This window comes from Patella vulgata, chromosome 1 (assembly GCF_932274485.2).
Source record: "Patella vulgata chromosome 1, xgPatVulg1.2, whole genome shotgun sequence".
Classification (NCBI taxonomy): Eukaryota; Metazoa; Mollusca; class Gastropoda; family Patellidae; genus Patella; species Patella vulgata.
In genome coordinates, this window is record NC_065879.2 from 80,973,128 (window position 1) to 80,999,586 (window position 26,459).

The window sequence follows — 26,459 nt, forward strand, 5'->3', positions numbered from 1 at the left end:
AGTAAAACGAAAATTTTCAACTGTAAAAAAAAGTCCTACTGTTCTGCTCCGAATTTTGCTAATGAAGACGGCCATACGCCATACAGTGTGCTATGAGTGAAATTTTGCCTGGACAGCGGCACTACAGCCTACTCTTATATCGAATTCCAACTGTCAAGGGATCTTTTACGTGCACACCAATGTGTACACGGGACCTTGGTTTTTTGTGCCATCCGAATGGCTAGACAGCTGTCCTTGTCAGATGCCAGAAAATCTGGATGGACTTTTTTCAGCCAATGCAGGGATCGAACACCCGACTTAGCCACTGTTACACCCCCTCCCCACGGACTACAAACAAGCAGATATATAACAACAAACTAGATATATATTTAATCCAGAATGATAGTTTTATTGTAGAGAAATTAAAGACTGGTTGAAAGGAACTAGAAATATGAAACTTTCCACATAATATGGAAACAGATTTGAATTCGAAGAGACCTTGTGATAAAAATAATTCATAGAAACTTATCCGTCCCCAATTCCCTGTTTTCTTTCATAGACTGATTTCTCTAGGAAAACAATTTACTAAAAAAACATCTGAGACACCCCCTTGACCATTAAGTTCAAATCAAGACTAAATGTCTGATAACACATTTATAGAGTTTTTATCCAGTATGAATTCTCATGTGTCCCTGTAGACTACAAACATTCACATTTAAAAGTTTTAATCTCCGGTGTGCATTCTCATAAGATGCTGTTGATCACAACCACACCCATTTTGGGGATCTGTTGATCACAACCACACCCATTTTGGGGATCAAATTTGAATCAATTATTTTTTTCCAGATGGAATTCCTTAATTTGCCACTCGATTGTTAAAATGCATTTTCATCCTAAAATTTCTATCACAAGATCTCTTAACATGAAATCATTAACTAAAATATAACATTTTTACAATCCTTTGAAAAGGAAACAAAAAAATCTGAACAGCTTCTTTTATTGGATGTACAGTGTTTTTTTAACCAAAGAATTTCAAAAATGTACAAAGAAAATAAAAGTTAAAAGAAAATAATCCTCAATAGTAAACCATTTCTCCATTAATAAACTAAAGAAAAAAAATATCCTACAAACTGGCAATTTGTTTTGCGTTTTTTTTTTTTTAAGTGAATGTAAATAAACAAGTATCTACAAATTGAAAAATTATTTTGCAGTTTTTTTTAATCATTTGTATTTTTTATCTTTCCATGAAAAGATTGGTTTTGTAGATTTGTCCCATCTTTTTTTTGTTAAATAGTTCTTAAATTTTGATCTTCATCCCAAAATTAATTTTCGGAAACTAAAATGAAATTAAGGCTGACACTTTGACTTGCCCAACACAAACTGAACGCTTTGAAAAGTCAATTACTTGACTAGAAGTTTTGACAATATTAAATATTCCTTTGCTTGTCAAAGTCCACTTTCAATTTAATTTCAATTTCAGAAAATCTACGTTACTTTGGTAAATATTTTTTTTTATTGATAATCCAAAATTTTACTGTTTTTTTTTTCTAAATAACTTCAAGTACCAAACATCTAAAGTAACAAATTTTGTTAATTTTTTAGATTTGTAAACCAGGTGAAACTATTTTTTTTTTTCAGAATTATTTTTAATTTTTTTTGGGTATGTTGGTGAAACGGAGTTTCTTTTAAAACTCTTTAAGAAATTCTGTGAATCTGGTGACAACTGATCCAATGCTAAATCCTTTCCAAGGGAGATTACTCAGGGCCTTTCTTTGTAGCACTCTCTTTGGCTTGATGAGCCACGAGTCCAGCCACAGCTTCTTCAACCTGAAAACAAATAACAAAATTACTCAAGGATTTAAGTTAAATTCCATGTATTAAGTTAAAGGAGCTAAATCACTAATATTTGGGACCTAAACTGATTTACAGTCAATCATTTCCATTTTTACTCTAATATCTAAATCAATTATGTTTGGCGAAATACACCAGAGTCTCAATGGTGCTGAAACGCATTATGGTACACGATTCGTGTACCAATGGTAAATGTTTATTTTGTCTTAAATATTGGATATCAGAAATCCATCCTTTCCCAGTAAGATAACATCAATGTTGATTTAAATAGACAAATAATTTGTGTTTTCAATGCCGAAGACTTTTGATGATACTGAGTTAGAGACAGCTACTTTTAGTTATGCCGTACTGCTGCGCTTCTGTCGAGACTCTTAGTGAAATTGTAACTGTTGAAGAGTTCTTATACGAAACGCCAGTGTTCACGTGACCTTGGTTTTTCTTCCCAATTAAACTAGCTTCTTCTCAGCCAACAGGAAACAACCATCTGACCTCGCAAAAAAGTTGTAAGAGCTAGCAGATAAGATATTTAATGAAATGAAATGGGGTTTAACGTCCTACTGTTCTGCTCCTAACCTGGGCTAATGAAGACGGGCATACGCCATACAGTGTGCTATGAGGGAAATTTTGCCCGGGCAGCGGCGCTACAGCCTACTCTTATATCGAATTCCAACTGCCAAGGGATCTTTTACGTGCAGGCCAATGTGCACGGGACCTTGGTTTTTCGTCCCATCCGAACGACTTAACAGCTGTCCTTATCAAGCCCTCTGTCTTGCATCACTGACAAGGGGAAACCATGCCGAAAAAAAAGATTTTTTAATGCCAATTATATTGTCAACATATTCTCTGCTCCAAAGCAAATTTTGATTTCATACCTTGCCCTTGAGAGATTCCTGGGATTCCAACATGTGCAACAATTCTGAGTTGTCAATTTCCAGCAACATTCCAGTGATTTTACCAGCTAGATCTGGGTGCATACGATTGATCAGAGGGAATAATCTTTCTCCCAACATCTGTTTCTGGTCTTGTGGTGGAGCAGCAGCCAACATGTTGGCGGTCAATGGTTCCTGACCAGCAATTACCACTGAAGCAGCAGGCTGAAATAGAACATCAAGTTTTATACAATGGCAATAAATTTATGACTGTTTGTCAAATATTTATAACTGGGTGGGTGGAGGGAAAGTATGAAATGGGGTTCAACGTCCAATTTTCTGCACCTACTGAGTAAATAAAGATGGGCATACACAATACAGTGTGTCAAAGTCAAATAACATGGGGGTTTATCGTCCTACTGTTCTGCTCCGAACTGGGCTAATGTAGACAGGCATATGCCATACAGTGTACTATGAGGGAAATTTTGCCTGGACAGCAGCACTACGGCCTACTCGTATATCAAATTCTAACTGCCAAGGGATCTTTTGCGTGCACACCAATGTTTTTCATCCAACCTGAACAACCAGGCCCTCAACCTGCATCACTGACAAGGGGGAACCACGTCAGAAAATCTGGATATGCACACACACAAACCTAGACATAAGGCACCTGGCAAAGACTGTTACACACATCACACAACGTAAATATTATAATAAAGACTGCCAGATGCCATGATATTTTTTGTCACCGGATTAATTTTCTCACCATACGAATTGTGTACGCAGATAAAAAATTTAAACAATATGATCCTTACCTGTGACATGACCTGTTGACCCATTTGAGGATTTCTGATTTGATTGTTGAATTTGAAGGCACCTCTCTGGGGTGCAGCCATACCGGCAGCCCCTGGGGGTCCTCGTGGCATACCTGGACCCATCATTCTCTGTCCACCTGGCTGACCACCAGCTTGTCCAGTTATAGGTCGAGCGTTCATGTTAGCTCTTACACCCTGTTGTCCACTACCCTGGAAGCGAGCTGGTCGAAGTTGATTGCTTTGAACAGCTTGGAAGCTTGCTGAAAGAAAATTTGGGAAATAAAACATTTCATTCAATGATTTCCATAATGTGTGTTGGACTATTCTTTAGTGGTCTGAACTGACATAGGAACTGTATATTATATGGAGTTGTTTCCCCTGGACAAATTACAAGACGGCTTAGTTTTTATAATTAATTGATAGGTAATTTCATTGAAGCTAGCTTTATTACAAAAGTTTCATGATCTGTAGGTTTCAGCAGTCAGTTGGGGATAATTAAGTTTTAATTCTAGCTGCTAAGGGTTCTTTTATGCAACCAGTAACATTACACAGGATGGGCCCTTGTTTTCTAGTACGATACGAACGACTAGTCACTGTACCTTTACAAGCCATTCTTTCTACACCAGACAACGAAATACCAAGATAGAAAATCCTCCATAACTTTTTTGGGCAACACTGGGAGTCGTGCGGATGGGACGAAAAAACAAGGTCCTTTGTATACATTGGCATGCACACGAAAGATCCCTTGGCAGTTGTAATTTGATATAAGTGCCACTGCCCGGGCCAAATTTCACTCATAGCACATGCATGGCGTATGCCAGTCTTCATTAGTCTAGTCGAAGCAGAACAGGACGTTAAACCCCCATTTCATTTTTGCAACACTGGGATCGAACTCTAACCCCATTGTCAGTCAGTGTCTCAATCACTAGCTTTTTTAGGGGAAATGCATTCTGAAATTGCTCGCAAGACCATCTTCATATTTATATTATTTCTCACCTCCTCCTGGTGCAGGTTGTCTGACTTGAGCCTGCCATCTTGGACTAGCTTGAACTTGTGGCATCTGAGTTGGTGTGAAGAATCCACGAGTAGCCTGAGGCAGTTGGGGAACAAAATAACCGGCTCCACTTGGTTGGAACATCTGACTGTACTGAGCATTTTGCTGAAATTGAAAGGGATGATTATAGCTGGATAACCGACCAAATTACCTCAAGACAAATAAATTTTACACAAAGAACACATTAATTATCCTAAAAACCCTTCAATGACCAAAATTATGATTAGAAAAGCAAAACAGTGATTTAATCACCCAAACATCAATGGTAGATATTATTCAGCTCGAGTTCAATCTTATTAAAATACAAATCTACATTACGTTTAGTTTTTTTAATACTTTCGATGGCCTACACTACATAAAGATCTGACCGGTTGTAGTAAAAGGTCGCGTCAGAGGTCGTGCGAATGGCTTTTAACCCTATGACGTCAGACATTGATTAATCTATCAGTGTCGACGTTTCTAGTGGGATATCTAAAGTTCGTGCATCGCACTCCAGGAAGTCGCCGTAACAGATGGATTCATTGGGCTAATCCCTTGCACCATCGAGAAAGCAGATTATATAACAACTCTTCCAGATCCTTAGTGTAGTGCAGACAAATAAAACAAAATTTTGAACTATAAAAAAACAAAACGAGAGAGAGAGAGAGAAATGGGGTTTAACATCCACTCGACACAAACTAGGTCATTTCGGGACTAACATACAGTTTATTTTTTTTTTATTTCAATAATTAGCTTGCGTGTAGGGGTCTTTAGCAGTGGGAGGAAATCGGACGACCAGGAGAAAACCCACGAGGTTGGACAGGCGACCATACCCCTTGTCACGTACAACCGGGGATTCGAAACTACACCAGTTGACTCAATGACAGGCTTTATGATACTGCACGTACGTGCTAACCATTCGGCCATCCAACCCCCCAAAACAAAACGAAATAGGATCTGTGTTTTAATGAGATTGGGTTCAATTGGATAAAAAAAAAAGTTCAGTAGAAATCATTGGTATGTGTCGACCACATCCTATACAGTGGATACCAAATGGTACAATTCATATCTTTGTAATGAATGTAAAAGAAACATTTTTGAATATTTCTTTGAGAGATACAATTTTCACAATATTGTAGTTTGCTAAGAGATTAACATTCCCTTAATACTTATGTGCAAAAGGCTTAAGATTAAAAATATCCCCCTTAAAATAGTCAAACTAGCTTGTCTGAATACTAATTTTATGGTGAATGTATGAAATTTCACAAGCACATTACATGGAAGGGCAAGATAAGTCAAATTGTCCCCCCTCCATTCCCTCCAACCATGGAGGCTTTATAATACAAAATGGATTTGTCTTTTATATCTGCGGTTAACAGGGAAACAAAATTGTAGAGAGAAATGGGAGTGTGAACGTCTACTCGACTCATTTCAGGTCTAACATATGGTTCAATTTTATTTCAATAATTCGCTTGCATGTAGGGGTATTTAGCAGTGGGAGAAAACCGAAGGACCCAGACAAAACTAGTGAGAATGGACAGGCAATGTATAAGCTGGGAATCTAAACCATACCTGATGACACAATAACAGACCTTACGACAAAATACACGGTACCCACCTCCAACACTAACCTGTTGTCTCGTGGTAGTAATACGTTGCATGTATTGGGAAGCTAGATGAGCTCTTCGATCCTCTTTGCGTTGAGCAAGTGCGACATACAGAGGTTTGGCAACAATAATTCTACCGTTCATTTCAGTGACAGCTTTAGTTGCTTCTTCTGGTGAACTGAAGCAGACAAATCCAACTCCTTTTAAACTGGTTCCATCTCCCATCACCTGGAAAAGAAATTTGTTTATTCGCAGGATCCTTTTAACATGTATAAATACAAATTCCTAATAATGATACACAATTGAATAGGTACAGTTCATAGGGGTTAACCATTTCAGGTCCAAAAATTGGTCATGAAGAAATTATTGGGGATACTCAAACATTTTGGGAATTCAATTCTTTGAATCCCAAAAGAGACAATCGGGTGTATAAGAAATCTGACAAGACTGCCATTCTGAAAATTCGGAATGTTCCAGACTTGACATTCGAGCATGGACAATAAGTGTTTTGCACAACAGAATGTCGCTTAATTTAACAGTCAAAATATTGACGGGGTGAGTGGTGGCATGTTCACAACATTGAAAATAACATCAACTTTGTTCTTACCTTGGCACTAGTGATGGTACCGAATTGTGAGAATTCTTTTCTCAGTCGTTCGTCATCGATACAGTCATCCAGATTTTTAACATACAAGTTCACTCCTTGATAACGATTAATTCGCTTCATCTTCAATCGCTCAAATTTCTCCTCGAGCTCAGCCTGACTTTCAGCACGTTTTTGAGCTCGACCAGCATACAATGTTTTGCCATTGAGCTCTGTTCGAAGTTGATTGCTTTGAACAGCTTGGAAGCTTGCTGAAAGAAAATTTGGGAAATAAAACATTTCATTCAATGATTTCCATAATGTGTGTTGGACTATTCTTTAGTGGTCTGAACTGACATAGGAACTGTATATTATATGTAGTTGTTTCTCCTGGACAAATTACAAGACGGCTTAGTTTTTATAATTAATTGATAGGTAATTTCATTGAAGCTAGCTTTATTACAAAAGTTTCATGATCTGTAGGTTTCAGCAGTCAGTTGGGGATAATTAAGTTTTAATTCTAGCTGCTAAGGGTTCTTTTATGCAACCAGTAACATTACACAGGATGGGCCCTTGTTTTCTAGTACGATATGAACGACTAGTCACTGTACCTTTACAAGCCATTCTTTCTACACCAGACAACGAAATACCAAGATAGAAAATCCTCCATAACTTTTTTGGGCAACACTGGGAGTCGTGCGGATGGGACAAAAAAACAAGGTCCTTTGTATACATTGGCATGCACACGAAAGATCCCTTGGCAGTTGTAATTTGATATAAGTGCCACTGCCCGGGCCAAATTTCACTCATAGCACATCCATGGCGTATGCCAGTCTTCATTAGTCTAGTCGAAGCAGAACAGGACGTTAAACCCCTATTTCATTTTTGCAACACTGGGATCGAACTCTAACCCCACTGTCAGTCAGTGTCTCAATCACTAGCTTTTTTAGGGGAAATGCATTCTGAAATTGCTCGCAAGACCATCTTCATATTTATATTATTTCTCACCTCCTCCTGGTACAGGTTCTCTGACTTGAGCCTGCCATCTTGGACTAGCTTGAACTTGTGGCATCTGAGTTGGTGTGAAGAATCCACGAGTAGCCTGAGGCAGTTGGGGAACAAAATAACCGGCTCCACTTGGTTTGAACATCTGACTGTACTGAGCATTTTGCTGAAATTGAAAGGGATGATTATAGCTGGATAACCGACCAAATTACCTCAAGACAAATAAATTTTACACAAAGAACACATCAATTATCCTAAAAACCCTTCAATGACCAAAATTATGATTAGAAAAGCAAAACAGTGATTTAATCACCCAAACATCAATGGTAGATATTATTCGGCTCGAGTTCAATCTTATTAAAATACAAATCTACATTACGTTTAGTTTTTTTAATACTTTCGATGGCCTACACTACACAAAGATCTGACCGGTTGTAGTAAAAGGTCGCGTCAGAGGTCGTGCGAATGGCTTTTAACCCTATGACGTCAGACATTGATTAATCTATCAGCGTCGACGTTTCTAGTGGGATATCTAAAGTTCCGTGCATCGCACTCCAGGAAGTCGCCGTAACAGATGGATTCATGGGCTAATCCCTTGCACCATCGAGAAAGCAGATTATATAACAACTCTTCCAGATCCTTAGTGTAGTGCAGACAAATAAAACAAAATTTTGAACTATAAAAAAACAAAACGAGAGAGAGAGAGAGAGAGAGAGAGAGAGAGAGAGAGAGAGAGAGAGAAATGGGGTTTAACATCCACTCGACACAAACTAGGTCATTTCGGGACTAACATACAGTTTATTTTTTTTTATTTCAATAATTAGCTTGCGCATAGGGGTCTTTAGCAGTGGGAGGAAACCGGACGACCAGGAGAAAACCCACGAGGTTGGACAGGCGACCATACCCCTTGTCACGTACAACCGGGGATTCGAAACCACACCAGTTGACTCAATGACAGGCTTTTTGATACTGCACGCACGTGCTAATCATTCGGCCATCCAACCCCCCAAAACAAAACGAAATAGGATCTGTGTTTTAATGAGATTGGGTTCAATTGGATAAAAAAAAAAGTTCAGTAGAAATCATTGGTATGTGTCGACCACATCCTATACAGTGGATACCAAATGGTACAATTCATATCTTTGTAATGAATGTAAAAGAAACATTTTTGAATATTTCTTTGAGAGATACAATTTTCACAATATTGTAGTTTGCTAAGAGATTAACATTCCCTTAATACTTATGTGCAAAAGGCTTAAGATTAAAAATATCCCCCTTAAAATAGTCAGACTAGCTTGTCTGAATACTAATTTTATGGTGAATGTATGAAATTTCACAAGCACATTACATGGAAGGGCAAGATAAGTCAAATTGTCCCCCTCCATTCCCTCCAACCATGGAGGCTTTATAATACAAAATGGATTTGTCTTTTATATCTGCGGTTAACAGGGAAACAAAATTGTAGAGAGAAATGGGAGTGTGAACGTCTACTCGACTCATTTCAGGTCTAACATATGGTTCAATTTTATTTCAATAATTCGCTTGCATGTAGGGGTATTTAGCAGTGGGAGAAAACCGAAGGACCCAGACAAAACTAGTGAGAATGGACAGGCAATGTATAAGCTGGGAATCTAAACCATACCTGTTGACACAATAACAGACCTTATGACAAAACATACAGTACCCACCCCCAACACTAACCTGTTGTCTCATGGTAGTAATACGTTGCATGTATTGGGAAGCTAGATGAGCTCTTCGATCCTCTTTGCGTTGAGCAAGTGTGACATACAGAGGTTTGGCAACAATAATTCTACCGTTCATTTCAGTGACAGCTTTAGTTGCTTCTTCTGGTGAACTGAAGCAGACAAATCCAAATCCAAATCCTTTTGATCTGGTTCCATCTCCCATCACCTGGAAAAGAAATTTGTTTATTCGCAGGATCCTTTTAACATGTATAAATACAAATTCCTCATAATGATACACAATTGAATAGGTACAGTTCATAGGGGTTAACCATTTCAGGTCCCAAAATTGGTCATGAAGAAATTATTGGGGATACTCAAACATTCTGGGAATTCAATTCTTTGAATCCCAAAAGAGACAATCGGGTGTATAAGAAATCTGACTGCCATTCTGAAAATTCGGAATGTTCCAGACTTGACATTCGAGCATGGACAATAACTGTTTTGCACAACAGAATGTCGCTTAATTTTAACAGTCAAAATATTGACGGGGTGAGTGGTGGCATGTTCACAACATTGAAAATAACATCAACTTTGTTCTTACCTTGGCACTAGTGACGGTACCGAATTGTGAGAATTCTTTTCTCAGTCGTTCGTCATCGATACAGTCATCCAGATTTTTAACATACAAGTTCACTCCTTGATAACGATTAATTCGCTCCATCTTCAATCGCTCAAATTTCTCCTTGAGCTCAGCCTGCCTTTCAGCACGTTTTTGAGCTCGACCAGCATACAATGTTTTGCCATTGAGCTCTGTTCCCATAATATTGTCTACACACTAAAATTCAGAACAAATTCATTTTTAGCATTGATTAGAAATTAAATGAAATGGTATTTAACATCCTACTGTTCTGCTATCATACAGTGTGCTATGAGGGAAATTTTGTCAGGGCAGCGGCACTATCGAATTCAAACTGCCAAGGGATATTTCACGTGCACTCCAATGTGTACACAGTACACAGGGCATTGGTTGTTGTCCCATCAAAACGACTAGATAGCTGTCCTTGTCAGGCTCTCTTTTCTGCACCACTGACAAGGAGAAACCCAGGCGGAGAATTTTGAAAGCGAGACCAGAAATGACAAACTTACGAAACGTGGAAAATGTCTCACCAGCCATCAGATACAATTACTGATTGATGGCTGCCAATAATTTTTTTTTTTTTTTAACTCTTAGCTGACTAAAGTCGGCTTTTGTCGACACCTATAATATTACCTCCGACAACTTTTAATGACAAAACCCGTTAGAAATGAAAGGAGTTACTTCTTATAAACAGGCGACTTTCACTTGCTTGTAAACTTCCTGTTTTGACATTTTGACAGTTAACGTCCACTAAACACAAACTAGCTCATTTCGGAACTAACACATAGTTCAATTTTATTTCTATAATTTGCTTGCGCGTGGGGGCTTTAGTAGTGGGAGGAAACCGGAGGACCCGGAGAAAACCAACGAGGTTGGACAGGCAACCCTTCTCATTGTCACGTACAACCGGGGATTTGAAACCAGGCCAGTTGACTCAATGACAGACTATGATACAGCATGCACGTGCTAACCATTCGGCCATCCAACCTCCCCAGCAGGCATACATATCAATACCGACAGATATATGTAATCTAATTTACCTTTTCAGCAGTTTCTGGATCTTCAAAACTGACAAAACCGAAGCCTCTTGATAGATTCTGGTTATCTGTCATCACCTATAAAAATATTAAAATGGTAAAAAAATAAAATAACGGGCCCCAAAAATATATGGTTCTGAATTTCAATTGAAAACGATTTTCAAGAATATCAGAATGAGTTTATGGTACTCAAGGTCATGAAAAATAGTTTCAATTACAAGGCACGAACACTGAACTATAACATCCAACTGCTAACTACCAGTATTAAAAACATATTTTACCTTTGCACTGATGACCTTTCCAAATTTTTCCATCTCTACTTTCAGTTTGTCATCATCATATTCCTCACCCATCATTCCTACATTTACTTTCTTACCGTTTAACAACATACCATTGACTTTCTCAATAGCCTGTTTAGCTGCTTCTTCGGTTTTAAAATGAACAAAACCATAACCTTTGGAGCCTTGTTCGTCAGCGGCAATCTGAAGAAAATCAATTATTCATATTTTTTAATTATATAAAATCAAAACAAAATTCAGAGGCAGTTCAGGCCATATGGCATAAGTAAATATTGGCGGGCATGATCTTTACGAATGTAGACATGGTGTGCAATAAGCAGATGACCAAAGACATGGGTTTGACGTCAGTGTTGAACGAAAATGATTAGTGGTTCAGTGAGTATTACGCTCGTTAACTAGAAATGAAATGGGGTTTAACGTCCTACTGTTCTGCTCCGAACTGGGCTAATGAAGACGGACATATGCCATATGTAGACATGGTGTGCAATAAGCAGATGACCAAAGACATGGGTTTGACGTAAGTGTTGAACGAAAATGATTAGTGGTTCAGTGAGTATTACGCTCGTTAACTAGAAATGAAATGGGGTTTAACGTCCTACTGTTCTGCTCCGAACTGGGCTAATGAAGACGGACATATGCCATACAGTGTGCTATGAGGGAAATTTTGCCCAGGCAGCGGCGCTACGGCCTACTCTTATATCAAATTCCAACTGTCAAGGGATCTTTTATGTGCACGCCAATGTGTACACAGGACCTCGCTTTTTCGTACAATCTGAACGACTAGACAGCCGGAAAATCTGGAAGAACTTTCTCGGCCAATGTCCAATGTACATAAAAAGAACCGTTGGTAATTAGAAATATAGTAGGTGGGAACATCCAAAATATTATCGGGATTGGCCCTTTAAGTAATCATTGATGGGTTGGGATGGCTTAGTGGTCTATAGTGCAGTGCCGGACTGCATGGGTCCACCTGTCCATCTGTCCGTGACAGGTGGGCCTAAGCTCATGAAAAAAAAGTGGGCCTAAGCCTATAAAGAAAAATGAGAAAGAAAAAAGAAAAAAAAGAAAATAAAAAAAAGGAGAATAAAAGGATTTTGTTTTTGACACTGAAGAGAATTCTCAAATTCATCTAATGATAGTGCTCTTAAGTCATTCTGTTATCTAATTGTATCAGGAAATCAAAAATTTGCCTTCTTCTGCGTTGGTCTGAAATGCTTGGAAAATGGGTTTGTGGTTGTCAATTTTCAAAATTTTCATGGGGGGAGATCCCCCCCCCCCCCAGACCCCCCTCGGACGCTGGCGCGCCTTCATCACACTCGTGATAGTGTTGTGCTTCGAGCTCTAGCTGGCCGGTGACCTATGGCTTGCGGCCATTGTTTTGATCCCTGGTGTGAGTGTATGTGGCTTAGTAACAGGGAGACACGGTGGCTAAGTGAGTAAGGCGCTGGCTCACTACCCTGGAGGTTGCGGTTCGCTCCCGGTGTTGGCCGAGAGAGTTCATCTGGATTTTCCAGCGGGGTTTCCCTTTGTCAGTGGTGTAGGACGGAGAATCTAACAAGGCAAGCTGTCTAGTTGATCGGTTGGGACGAAAACCCGAAGTCAACAGACACTGGCATGCATGTAAAAGATCCCTCGGCAGTTGGATATAAGAGTAGGCCGTAGCGCAGCAGTACAGGCAAAATTTCCCTCATAGCACACTGCATGGTGTATGCCCGTGTTCATTAGCTCAGTCGGAGCAGAACAGTAGGACGTTAAACCCATTACATTTCATGGGTTTACTATGTGTATTATGGTTACCACCCACAGGAAAGATGCATGCAACAAGACAGAGTCAGGATCAATCTCAATTTTAAACCGAATTAAACTATCTACATATATACTACGTAGAAAGACTGGGGGTGGGGGATGAGTTCGCCATGTGACAGGAAGCGCTAAAATTAATGCCCCTCCTTTCAAAGAGAATTAACATATATCCAATGATAAACACAAAGCATGTGGTGTTTTCCATTTTTAGGGATTCTTATTCATTATGACGAAATAGATCTGCCATATTGGATTTGGTTTTATCGCCATCGTGGACATTTTCTGAAATCTCTGTCATCGAGTCAAGTGTCGTGGTTTCGATTCACCGCTTGTACATAGACAAGAAGTAGGGTGCCCTTAACAGCCTCGTGGGTTTCCATCCATTGCTAAAGAACCTTACGCAGAAGCGAATTATTGAATTAAAATTGAACCAGATGTTAGTCCCGAAATGACCTAGTTTAAGCAGACCCATTCAAAAGCCAAGTTTAACCACCTTAGAAAAAAAGGGCCTTTAAGCTGGTTTATTTTGCCTCACCTTTGAGTTGAGTTCACAAAAAAAAAATTCTACTGTGTCAAATTGGCTTTCCCAGAAACCTGGTTGGGTATTCCGTTTTCCTTTTCTAAGAGAAAGTAGGAAGATACTATATCCGTTCCTCTCCAAGGTTGGAGGACCCACACTGCAGGTAAAAATTATTTCCTATTTAGTGTAAATAGGTATTCAAATGAGTAAAAGACTCCATTCAGCCCGATCACTGACAGCCTTCACCTCCGTAGATTTGTTTTGTGTAATTATGTCTGGTGTACTCCCCCTGCACTTTCTATCAGGAATATTCAAGGGAAATAATTTCAACTGGAGGCAGACCACTAAACTGTTAATGTGCTTCCACAATAGTATTCTTTTAGTGGGATTTAGTAACTGGGTATAAAAAAAAACAAACTATAACCATACTTATGGAAAGGAGCTTTCATATTTCCCCATAAGTATGTATAGTTTTGTATTCCACAATAGTGATATGGCAGACAAGGTATTGTCGCTAACCATCCAAGTTATTAGTCGTGGGTTGGGGTAGCGGTTTTTAAAGGGTACGACCTACTTTGCCATATCAGGGTAGTCTTAATATTGATATGGCAGACAATGTATAGTCTCGAACCATCCAAGTTATGGGAGTATGGGCTAGCTATTCAGGAATGGGCAAGTCTTTTTTCATAAGCGAAGACTCCACTTAAAAATCTTTATTTGCATTATATTCCCCACCCTTTCAAAGTCCTTGGCACTACGACCTACTCACAGTCAAATTCCAACTGTCAAGGGTTTTTTTATGTGCCCCCTGTTGTGTACACAGGATCTTGGATCTTTAGTTCCATTCAAATGACTACAAACGAGCAGATATCAATATGGGAATATATAACAACAAACTAGATATATATTTAATCCAGAATGATAGTTTTATTGTAGAGAAATTAAAGACTGGTTGAAAGGAACTAGAAATATGAAACTTTCCACATAATATGGAAACAGATTTTAATTCGAAGAGACCTTGTGATAAAAATAATTCATAGAAACTTATCCGTCCCCAATTCCCTGTTTTCTTTCATAGACCGATTTCTCTAGGAAAACAATTTACTAAAAAAACATCTGAGACACCCCCTTGACCATTAAGTTCAAATCAAGACTAAATGTCTGATAACACATTTATAGAGTTTTTATCCAGTATGAATTCTCATGTGTCCCTGTAGACTACAAACATCACATTTAAAAGTTTTCTTTCCGGTGTGCATTCTCATAAGATGCTGTTGATCACAACCACACCCATTCTCATAAGATGCTGTTGATCACAACCACACCCATTCTCATAAGATGCTGTTGATCACAACCACACCCATTCTCATAAGATGCTGTTGATCACAACCACACCCATTCTCATAAGATGCTGTTGATCACAACCACACCCATTTTGGGGATCAAATTTGAATCAATTATTTTTTTCCAGATGGAATTCCTTAATTTGCCACTCGATTGTTAAAATGCATTTTCATCCTAAAATTTCTATCACAAGATCTCTTAACATGAAATCATTAACTAAAATATAACATTTTTACAATCCTTTGAAAAGGAAACAAAAAAATCTGAACAGCTTCTTTTATTGGATGTACAGTGTTTTTTTAACCAAAGAATTTCAAAAATGTACAAAGAAAATAAAAGTTAAAAGAAAATAATCCTCAATAGTAAACCATTTCTCCATTAATAAACTAAAGAAAAAAAATATCCTACAAACTGGCAATTTGTTTTGCGTTTTTTTTTTTTTAAGTGAATGTAAATAAACAAGTATCTACAAATTGAAAAATTATTTTGCAGTTTTTTTTAATCATTTGTATTTTTTATCTTTCCATGAAAAGATTGGTTTTGTAGATTTGTCCCATCTTTTTTTTGTTAAATAGTTCTTAAATTTTGATCTTCATCCCAAAATTAATTTTCGGAAACTAAAATGAAATTAAGGCTGACACTTTGACTTGCCCAACACAAACTGAACGCTTTGAAAAGTCAATTACTTGACTAGAAGTTTTGACAATATTAAATATTCCTTTGCTTGTCAAAGTCCACTTTCAATTTAATTTCAATTTCAGAAAATCTACGTTACTTTGGTAAATATTTTTTTTTATTGATAATCCAAAATTTTACTGTTTTTTTTTTTTCTAAATAACTTCAAGTACCAAACATCTAAAGTAACAAATTTTGTTAATTTTTTAGATTTGTAAACCAGGTGAAACTATTTTTTTTTCAGAATTATTTTAAATTTTTTTTGGGTATGTTGGTGAAACGGAGTTCCTTTTAAAACTCTAAGAAATTCTGTGAATCTGGTGACAACTGATCCAATGCTAAATCCTTTCCAAGGGAGATTACTCAGGGCCTTTCTTTGTAGCACTCTCTTTGGCTTGATGAGCCACGAGTACAGCCACAGCTTCTTCAACCTGAAAACAAATAACAAAATTACTCAAGGATTTAAGTTAAATTCCATGTATTAAGTTAAAGGAGCTAAATCACTAATATTTGGGACCTAAACTGATTTACAGTCAATCATTTCCATTTTTACTCTAATATCTAAATCAATTATGTTTGGCGAAATACACCAGAGTCTCAATGGCGCTGAAACGTATTATGGTACACGATTCGTGTACCAATGGTAAATGTTTATTTTGTCTTAAATATTGGATATCAGAAATCCATCCTTTCCCAGTAAGATAACATCAATGTGTGTTTTCAATGCCGAAGACTTTTGATGATATTGAGTTAGAGACAGCTACTTTTAGTTATGCCGTACGGCTGCGCTTCTGTCGAGACTCTTAGTGAAATTGTAACTGTTGAAGAGTTCTTATACGAAACGCCAGTGTTCACGTGACCTTGGTTTTTCTTCCCAATTAAACTAGCTTCTTCTCAGCCAACAGGAAACAACCATCTGACCTCGCAAAAAAGTTGTAAGAGCTAGCAGATAAGATATTTAATGAAATGAAATGGGGTTTAACGTCCTACTGTTCTGCTCCTAACCTGGGCTAATGAAGACGGGCATACGCCATACAGTGTGCTATGAGGGAAATTTTGCCCGGGCAGCGGCGCTACAGCCTACTCTTATATCGAATTCCAACTGCCAAGGGATCTTTTACGTGCAGGCCAATGTGCACGGGACCTTGGTTTTTCGTCCCATCCGAACGACTTAACAGCTGTCCTTATCAGGCCCTCTGTCTTGCATCACTGACAAGGGGAAACCATGCCGAAAAAAAAAGATTTTTTAATGCCAATTATATTGTCAACATATTCTCTGCTCAAAAGCAAATTTTGATTTCATACCTTGCCCTTGAGAGATTCCTGGGATTCCAACATGTGCAACAATTCTGAGTTGTCAATTTCCAGCAACATTCCAGTAATTTTACCAGCTAGATCTGGGTGCATAGGATTGATCAGAGGGAATAATCTTTCTCCCAACATCTGTTTCTTTTCTTGTGGTGGAGCAGCAGCCAACATGGAGGCGGTCAATGGTTCCTGACCAGCAATTACCACTGAAGCAGCAGGCTGCAATAGAACATCAAGTTTTATACAATGGCAATAAATTTATGACTGTTTGTCAAATATTTATAACTGGGTGGGTGGAGGGAAAGTATGAAATGGGGTTCAACGTCCAATTTTCTGCACCTACTGAGTAAATAAAGATGGGCATACACAATACAGTGTGTCAAAGTCAAATAACATTGGGGTTTATTGTCCATTTTTCTGCACCTACTAAGTAAATAAAGATGAGCATACACAATACAGTGTGTCAAAGTCAAATAACATGGGGGTTTATCGTCCTACTGTTCTGCTCCGAACTGGGCTAATGTAGACAGGCATATGCCATACAGTGTACTATGAGGGAAATTTTGCCTGGACAGCAGCACTACGGCCTACTCGTATATCAAATTCTAACTGCCAAGGGATCTTTTGCGTGCACACCAATGTTTTTCATCCAACCTGAACAACCAGACAGCTGTCCTTGTCAGGCCCTCAACCTGCATCACTGACAAGGGGGAACCACGTCAGAAAATCTGGATATGCACACACACAAACCTAGACATAAGGCACCTGGCAAAGACTGTTACACACATCACACAACGTAAATATTATAATAAAGACTGCCAGATGCCATGATATTTTTTGTCACCGGATTAATTTTCTCACCATACGAATTGTGTACACAGATAAAAAATTTAAACAATATGATCCTTACCTGTGACATGACCTGTTGACCCATTTGAGGATTTCCTATTTGATTGTTGAATTTGAAGGCACCTCTCTGGGGTGCAGCCATACCGGCAGCCCCTGGGGGTCCTCGTGGCATACCTGGACCCATCATTCTCTGTCCACCTGGCTGACCACCAGCTTGTCCAGTTTTAGGTCGAGCGTTCATGTTAGCTCTTACACCCTGTTGTCCACTACCCTGGAAGCGAGCTGGTCGAAGTTGATTGCTTTGAACAGCTTGGAAGCTTGCTGAAAGAAAATTTGGGAAATAAAACATTTCATTCAATGATTTCCATAATGTGTGTTGGACTATTCTTTAGTGGTCTGAACTGACATAGGAACTGTATATTATATGTAGTTGTTTCCCCTGGACAAATTACAAGACGGCTTAGTTTTTATAATTAATTGAAAGGTAATTTCATTGAAGCTAGCTTTATTACAAAAGTTTCATGATCTGTAGGTTTCAGCAGTCAGTTGGGGATAATTAAGTTTTAATTCTAGCTGCTAAGGGTTCTTTAATGCAACCAGTAACATTACACAGGATGGGCCCTTGTTTTCTAGTACGATACGAACGACTAGTCACTGTACCTTTACAAGCCATTCTTTCTACACCAGACAACGAAATACCAAGATAGAAAATCCTCCATAACTTTTTGGGGCAACACTGGGAGTCGTTCGGATGGGACGAAAAAACAAGGTCCTTTGTATACATTGGCATGCACACGAAAGATCCCTTGGCAGTTGTAATTTGATATAAGTGCCACTGCCCGGGCCAAATTTCACTCATAGCACATGTATGGCGTATGCCAGTCTTCATTAATCTAGTCGAAGCAGAACAGGACGTTAAACCCCCATTTCATTTTTGCAACACTGGGATCGAACTCTAACCCCATTGTCAGTCAGTGTCTCAATCACTAGCTTTTTTAGGGGAAATGCATTCTGAAATTGCTCGCAAGACCATCTTCATATTTATATTATTTCTCACCTCCTCCTGGTGCAGGTTGTCTGACTTGAGCCTGCCATCTTGGACTAGCTTGAACTTGTGGCATCTGAGTTGGTGTGAAGAATCCACGAGTAGCCTGAGGCAGTTGGGGAACAAAATAACCGGCTCCACTTGGTTGGAACATCTGACTGTACTGAGCATTTTGCTGAAATTGAAAGGGATGATTATAGCTGGATAACCGACCAAATTACCTCAAGACAAATAAATTTTACACAAAGAACACATTTATTACCCTAAAAACCCTTCAATGACCAAAATTATGATTAGAAAAGCAAAACAGTGATTTAATCACCCAAACATCAATGGTAGATATTATTCAGCTCGAGTTCAATCTTATTAACATACAAATCTACATTACGTTTAGTTTTTTTAATACTTTCGATGGCCTACACTACATAAAGATCTGACCGGTTGTAGTAAAAGGTCGGGTCAGAGGTCGTGCGAATGGCTTTTAACCCTATGGCGTCAGACATTGATTAATCTATCAGTGTCGACGTTTCTAGTGGGATATCTAAAGTTCCGTGCATCGCACTCCAGGAAGTCGCCGTAACAGATGGATTCATGGGCTAATCCCTTGCACCATCGAGAAAGCAGATTATATAACAACTCTTCCAGATCCTTAGTGAAGTGCAGACAAATAAAACAAAATTTTGAACTATAAAAAAACAAAACGAGAGAGAGAGAGAGAGAAATGAGGTTTAACATCCACTCGACACAAACTAGGTTATTTCGGGACTAACATACAGTTTATTTTTTTTTTATTTCAATAATTAGCTTGCGCGTAGGGGTCTTTAGCAGTGGGAGGAAACCGGACGACCAGGAGAAAACCCACGAGGTTGGACAGGCGACCATACCCCTTGTCACGTACAACCGGGGATTCGAAACCACACCAGTTGACTCAATGACAGGCTTTATGATACTGCACGCACGTGCTAACCATTCGGCCATCCAACCCCCCAAAACAAAACGAAATAGGATCTGTGTTTTAATGAGATTGGGTTCAATTGGATAAAAAAAAAGTTCAGTAGAAATCATTGGTATGTGTCGACCACATCCTATACAGTGGATACCAAATGGTACAATTCATATCTTTGTAATGAATGTAAAAGAAACATTTTTGAATATTTCTTTGAGAGATACAATTTTCACAATATTGTAGTTTGCTAAGAGATTAACATTCCCTTAATACTTATGTGCAAAAGGCTTAAGATTAAAAATATCCCCCTTAAAATAGTCAGACTAGCTTGTCTGAATACTAATTTTATGGTGAATGTATGAAATTTCACAAGCACATTACATGGAAGGGCAAGATAAGTCAAATTGTCCCCCTCCATTCCCATCAACCATGGAGGCTTTATAATACAAAATGGATTTGTCTTTTATATCTGCGGTTAACAGGGAAACAAAATTGTAGAGAGAAATGGGAGTGTGAACGTCTACTCGACTCATTTCAGGTCTAACATATGGTTCAATTTTATTTCAATAATTCGCTTGCATGTAGGGGTATTTAGCAGTGGGAGAAAACCGAAGGACCCAGACAAAACTAGTGAGAATGGACAGGCAATGTATAAGCTGGGAATCTAAACCATACCTGTTGACACAATAACAGACCTTATGACAAAATACACGGTACCCACCCCCAACACTAACCTGTTGTCTCATGGTAGTAATACGTTGCGTGTATTGAGAAGCTAAATGAACCCTACGTTCCTCTTTACGTTGAGCAAGAGCAACATACAGAGGTCTGTCGTAAACAATTCTACCATTCATTTCAGTGACAGCTTTAGTTGCTTCTTCTGGTGAACTGAAGCAGACGAACCCAACTCCTTTTGATCTGGTTCCATCTCCCATCACCTGGAAAAGTAATTTGTTTATTCGCAAGATCCCTTTAACGTGTATAAATACAAATTCCTCATAATAACGATACACAATTAAACAAACAATAAGTCAGTACAGTTCATAGGGGCTAACCATTTTAGACCCATAATTGCTAATGAAGAAATTATCAAACGTTACGGGAATTCAATTCTTTGAATCCCAAAAAGAGAGACAATCGTGTGTATAAAAATTATCTAAACCAACCTAAACAGCTGAAACACATTGTATGAATAATCGAGTCACGCTTCTACCCACAAAACCTCAGTTGTTTGTCTGGCCCACCCGATTAGATTTTATTACATACTTCGAGAAGGTATTTGTTGAGTAATAAAACCTTCTAGACTAGTAGTTTATCGAGGGCTGGCCGTCCTTACCGCACGGTACAAATATTATCACCACTAGAAGCAACAAATTCCAGAACAAGCCAGAACTCATACCAAAATGGCCGCTTTATACAAATGAGTATTTAGGGGAATACTAACCTGAACCCTAACCCTAACCCTTTTAAGAGAAGTAAAAACTAAATTAGACCCAAGTTCAGTCTTTTAAAAAGGGTTAGGGTTAGGGTTAGTTATCCCCAAAATTCTCATTTATATAAAGCGGCCATTTTGGACTCCGGAAGCACCCGAACCCTCGATAAACTACTAGAAGGTTTTATTTGTACCGTGCGGTAAGGACGGCCAGCCCTCGATAAACTACTAGAAGGTTTTATTACTCAACAAATACCTTCTCGAAGTATGTAATAAAATCTAATCGGGTGTCAGGCCTGACAGAACTGTGACAAGACTGCCATTCTGTAAATTCGGACCCTTCCGGACTTACAATCGAGCATGGACAATAAGTGTTTTGCACAACAAAATGCTTAATTTAACAGTCAAAATATTGATGGGTGAGAGGTGGCATGTTCACAACATTGAAAATAACATTATAAATTCTGTTCTTACCTTGGCACTAGTGATGGTACCAAATTGTGAGAATTCTTTTCTCAGTCGTTCATCATCGATACAGTCATCCAGATTTTTAACATACAAGTTCAGTCCTTGATAACGATTAATTCGCTCCATCTTCAATCGCTCAAATTTCTCCTTGAGCTCAGCCTGCCTTTCAGCACGTTTTTGAGCTCGACCAGCATACAATGTCTTGCCATTGAGCTCTGTTCCCATAATATTGTCTACACACTAAAATTCAGAACAAATTCATTTTTAGCATTGATTAGAAGGCAATTGTGAGTCGGAGAATTTTGAAAGCGAGACCAAAGATGTCAAACTTACGAAACAGTTTAAATGTTTCATCATCCATCTGATACAAATACTGATTATGGTTGCCAATGTATTTTAAGGGTAGTGTCTTACTAACAGGATCTGTTTTTACTTAGTTAAATCTCAAAGACAAAGCAAGTCAGTCCAGCAGGCATACCATGGTAAATTCTGATGAAATAATACGTCCGCATTATGAATGGGGACGTATAATAAAAAAAATGGCTATTTATATCAATATGTAATCCAATTTACCTTTTCAGCAGTTTCTGGATCTTCAAAGCTGACAAAACCGAAGCCTCTTGATAGATTCTGTTTATCTGTCATCACCTATAAAAATATTAAAATGGTAAAAAATAAAATCATACTGGGTTCAAAAAATATATGGTTCCTAATTTCAATTGAAAATGATAATTTTCAAAAATACCAAAATGAGTTTATGGTACTTAGGTCATGAAAAATACTTTTAATTACATGGCAAACATTGAACTATAAAATCCAACTTCTAACTACCAGAATCAAAATCATACTTTACCTTTGCACTGATGACCTTTCCGAATTTTTCCATCTCTACTTTCAGCTTGTCATCATTATACTCCACACCAAAGTTTTTGATGTACACATTATTGTATTTTTTAGCTCTGTCATCAATCATTGCTAAACGCTTAGGCTGGGGTATGAATTTTCCAACATATACTTTCTTGCCCTTTAACACCATACCATTGACTTTCTCAATAGCCTGTTTAGCCGCTTCTTCAGTTTCAAAATGAACAAAGCCATAACCTTTGAAGCCATAAACTTTGGAGCGGTGTTGGCTGGCGGCGCTCTGAGAGAGAGAGAGAGAGAGAGAGAGAGAGAGAAATGGGGTTTAACGTCCACTCGACACAAACTAGGTCATTTCGGGACAAACATATGGTTTAATTTTATTTCAATAATTCGCTTGCGCGTAGGGGTCTTTAGCAGTGGGAGGAAACCGGAGGACCCGGAGAAAACCCACGAGGTTGGACAGGCGAGCCTACTCCTTGTCCCGTATAACCGGGATTTCGAAACCACGCCAGTTGACTCAATGACAGGCCTTATGATACAGCGCACATGCTAACCATTCGGCCATCCAACCCCCCAGCGGCGCTCTGAAGAAAACATTCAAATTGATTGAAATTTTACCTCCATGTGGATCTCCTGGCTTTCTAATCTGCACTCGGCTCATATGAACCATAAAACGTCTACAAAAAAACTCATGTGCAGTTCAAACATTAGAAAATATTGGTGGACACATGCTTATATGATCTTTATGAAGGAAGCAGAGGTCAATGGACGTGGGGTTTGAAGTCATTCCATGCCTTTTCTTTCGGCTTGAAACACGGTGGTTCAGTGGAAAACAGGACTGATCGACGACCCAGGCTCAGACCTTGGGTTTCTCATCACTTCATTCAGCAATGATAATATAAGATTTCTCATGATGGGTTTGCTAGCTCACCTTACAAAAAATGATGTTTCCAAAAGCAGAAAATGTACGGTACAGAGCTTTGTTATCGATACTCTTATCCAGATTCTTAATGAAAACGTTTCCAACACCAGATTTGAAGTTGTTAACATTCATGGTATCAAGTGCCCCATCCGCTGAAAATATTAAATGAAAAATTTCAATGTGAATATAATAGTCAACTTAAAGAAGCCAAACCTCTAAATCAACATTTTCCATAATATTCAATAGTAGCCCATTTCGATTTGGTGTTGTTATCATAGGCCTACTGTGAAAATATATGTCCTAATATCCAATATTAAATATACGATAAGCATTTTAAAGTTAGTATACAAGTCGTGTATTCTATAGTTTCGGGCACCATTTGTAATGAACAAAGAAAAACATATCATACAAGACAATATGGAAGTAATTAGTAATGGCCGATTCACAAACAAAATGATAATAAAAGAAAATGGACTAAGCAGGCATGAACTACTGTCTTTCAAATTGAACTGTTCACGTATTTCACCGAATATAATTCATTAGAAATTACAATAATTTTTTAAAAATTGAATATAAATCACTTCATTGTTAAGGTGCCAATGAATAGAGCCATACGCCCATTAACAATGATACTGAATCACTCCCTGCTAATTAAAGGGACTATCCCGATTTGAACAGAATCTCAAAAATAAAAGTCCGAGTACGTATTTAAGCACCCAAATATAGAGAAATGGTGTATTTACCTTGTCTCAAAATTTCAGCTCAAAATATTGAGCCGTTTGGACGTGAAAGTCAAAAATGCTTATCCGGACACGTAACCCTTTTAAGATTTCTGGTCAATTTTTTCGTTGGGCGACCTGATAATCGTATAGAAGTCTATACAGTGAATGACCCGTGTGCTGTACTTCATAACGAAGGGTAAATTTCACCTACACATTATTTTTATAAAACAAAAGTCTGGTTTTATCCAGACACCGTATAATACAGTTTGGACACTGGTCTCCATTTCCAGATGAAGACTGACGGGTTTAAATTGTTTGAAAACGTATGAGAAATATTGAGTTAGTTGCTCGGCTCTTATGTAGAGGATTTTAAGGGATTTTAACACAAAATTAAACATTTTTATTCTCCAAAATATTATCGGGATTGGCCCTTTAAGTAATCATTGATGGGTTGGGATGGCTTAGTGGTCTATAGTGCAGTGCCGGACTGCATGGGTCCACCTGTCCATCTGTCCGTGACAGGTGGGCCTAAGCTCATGAAAAAAAAGTGGGCCTAAGCCTATAAAGAAAAATGAGAAAGAAAAAAGAAAAAAAAGAAAATAAAAAAAAGGAGAATAAAAGGATTTTGTTTTTGACACTGAAGAGAATTCTCAAATTCATCTAATGATAGTGCTCTTAAGTCATTCTGTTATCTAATTGTATCAGGAAATCAAAAATTTGCCTTCTTCTGCGTTGGTCTGAAATGCTTGGAAAATGGGTTTGTGGTTGTCAATTTTCAAAATTTTCATGGGGGGAGATCCCCCCCCCCCCCAGACCCCCCTCGGACGCTGGCGCGCCTTCATCACACTCGTGATAGTGTTGTGCTTCGAGCTCTAGCTGGCCGGTGACCTATGGCTTGCGGCCATTGTTTTGATCCCTGGTGTGAGTGTATGTGGCTTAGTAACAGGGAGACACGGTGGCTAAGTGAGTAAGGCGCTGGCTCACTACCCTGGAGGTTGCGGTTCGCTCCCGGTGTTGGCCGAGAGAGTTCATCTGGATTTTCCAGCGGGGTTTCCCTTTGTCAGTGGTGTAGGACGGAGAATCTAACAAGGCAAGCTGTCTAGTTGATCGGTTGGGACGAAAACCCGAAGTCAACAGACACTGGCATGCATGTAAAAGATCCCTCGGCAGTTGGATATAAGAGTAGGCCGTAGCACAGCAGTACGGGCAAAATTTCCCTCATAGCACACTGCATGGTGTATGCCCGTGTTCATTAGCTCAGTCGGAGCAGAACAGTAGGACGTTAAACCCATTACTATGTGTATTATGGTTACCACCCACAGGAAAGATGCATGCAACAAGACAGAGTCAGGATCAATCTCAATTTTAAACCGAATTAAACTATCTACATATATACTACGTAGAAAGACTGGGGGTGGGGGATGAGTTCGCCATGTGACAGGAAGCGGTAAAATTAATGCCCCTCCTTTCAAAGAGAATTAACATATATCCAATGATAAACACAAAGCATGTGGTGTTTTCCATTTTTAGGGATTCTTATTCATTATGACGAAATAGATCTGCCATATTGGATTTGGTTTTATCGCCATCGTGGACATTTTCTGAAATCTCTGTCATCGAGTCAAGTGTCGTGGTTTCGATTCACCGCTTGTACATAGACAAGAAGTAGGGTGCCCTTAACAGCCTCGTGGGTTTCCATCCATTGCTAAAGAACCTTACGCAGAAGCGAATTATTGAATTAAAATTGAACCAGATGTTAGTCCCGAAATGACCTAGTTTAAGCAGACCCATTCAAAAGCCAAGTTTAACCACCTTAGAAAAAAAGGGCCTTTAAGCTGGTTTATTTTGCCTCACCTTTGAGTTGAGTTCACAAAAAAAAATTTCTACTGTGTCAAATTGGCTTTCCCAGAAACCTGGTTGGGTATTCCGTTTTCCTTTTCTAAGAGAAAGTAGGAAGATACTATATCCGTTCCTCTCCAAGGTAGGAGGACCCACACTGCAGGTAAAAATTATTTCCTATTTAGTGTAAATAGGTATTCAAATGAGTAAAAGACTCCATTCAGCCCGATCACTGACAGCCTTCACCTCCGTAGATTTGTTTTGTGTAATTATGTCTGGTGTACTCCCCCTGCACTTTCTATCAGGTATATTCAAGGGAAAT

General features: G+C 38.6%; 1 protein-coding gene across 6 annotated transcripts; it reads right to left on the reverse strand.

The window, feature by feature from the left end:
* Positions 1–365: 365 nt before the first annotated feature.
* Positions 366–26,373, reverse strand: LOC126808633 (polyadenylate-binding protein 1A). Of its 6 annotated transcripts, none has more exons than XM_056098345.1 (14): positions 26,153–26,373; positions 23,586–23,728; positions 11,383–11,583; positions 11,105–11,179; positions 10,029–10,262; positions 9,444–9,653; positions 7,746–7,908; positions 6,762–7,009; positions 6,179–6,382; positions 4,511–4,673; positions 3,515–3,774; positions 2,703–2,924; positions 1,770–1,806; positions 366–1,737 (listed from the first exon to the last, which is right to left on the reverse strand). In XM_056098345.1, exons 2-14 carry the CDS (start codon positions 23,706–23,708, stop codon positions 1,601–1,603), a joined length of 2,277 nt encoding a protein of 758 aa, XP_055954320.1. In that variant the 5' UTR covers positions 23,709–23,728; positions 26,153–26,373; the 3' UTR covers positions 366–1,600. The 6 variants fall into 6 exon arrangements, with proteins under 6 accessions (XP_055954320.1, XP_055954317.1, XP_050389483.2 ...); XM_056098342.1 differs by lacking the exon at positions 11,383–11,583 and adding an exon at positions 22,644–22,934 and having other exon boundaries at positions 26,153–26,369; XM_050533526.2 differs by having other exon boundaries at positions 366–1,806; positions 26,153–26,371.
* Positions 26,374–26,459: the final 86 nt, after the last annotated feature.

What these genes read in the sequence shown, in the direction of transcription:
- LOC126808633 (XM_056098342.1), bottom strand. Translation starts at nt 23,708, where the DNA reads ATGAATGTTAACAACTTCAAATCTGGTGTTGGAAACGTTTTCATTAAG. An exon ending in GTACCGTCACTAGTGCCAAG is followed by an intron (nt 9,654 to 10,028) that starts GTAAGAACAAAG and finishes TTTCTTTTCCAG; the next exon opens with GTGATGGGAGATGGAACCAG. An exon ending in ACAACCTGCACCAGGAGGAG is followed by an intron (nt 3,775 to 4,510) that starts GTGAGAAATAAT and finishes ATTTTCTTTCAG; the next exon opens with CAAGCTTCCAAGCTGTTCAA.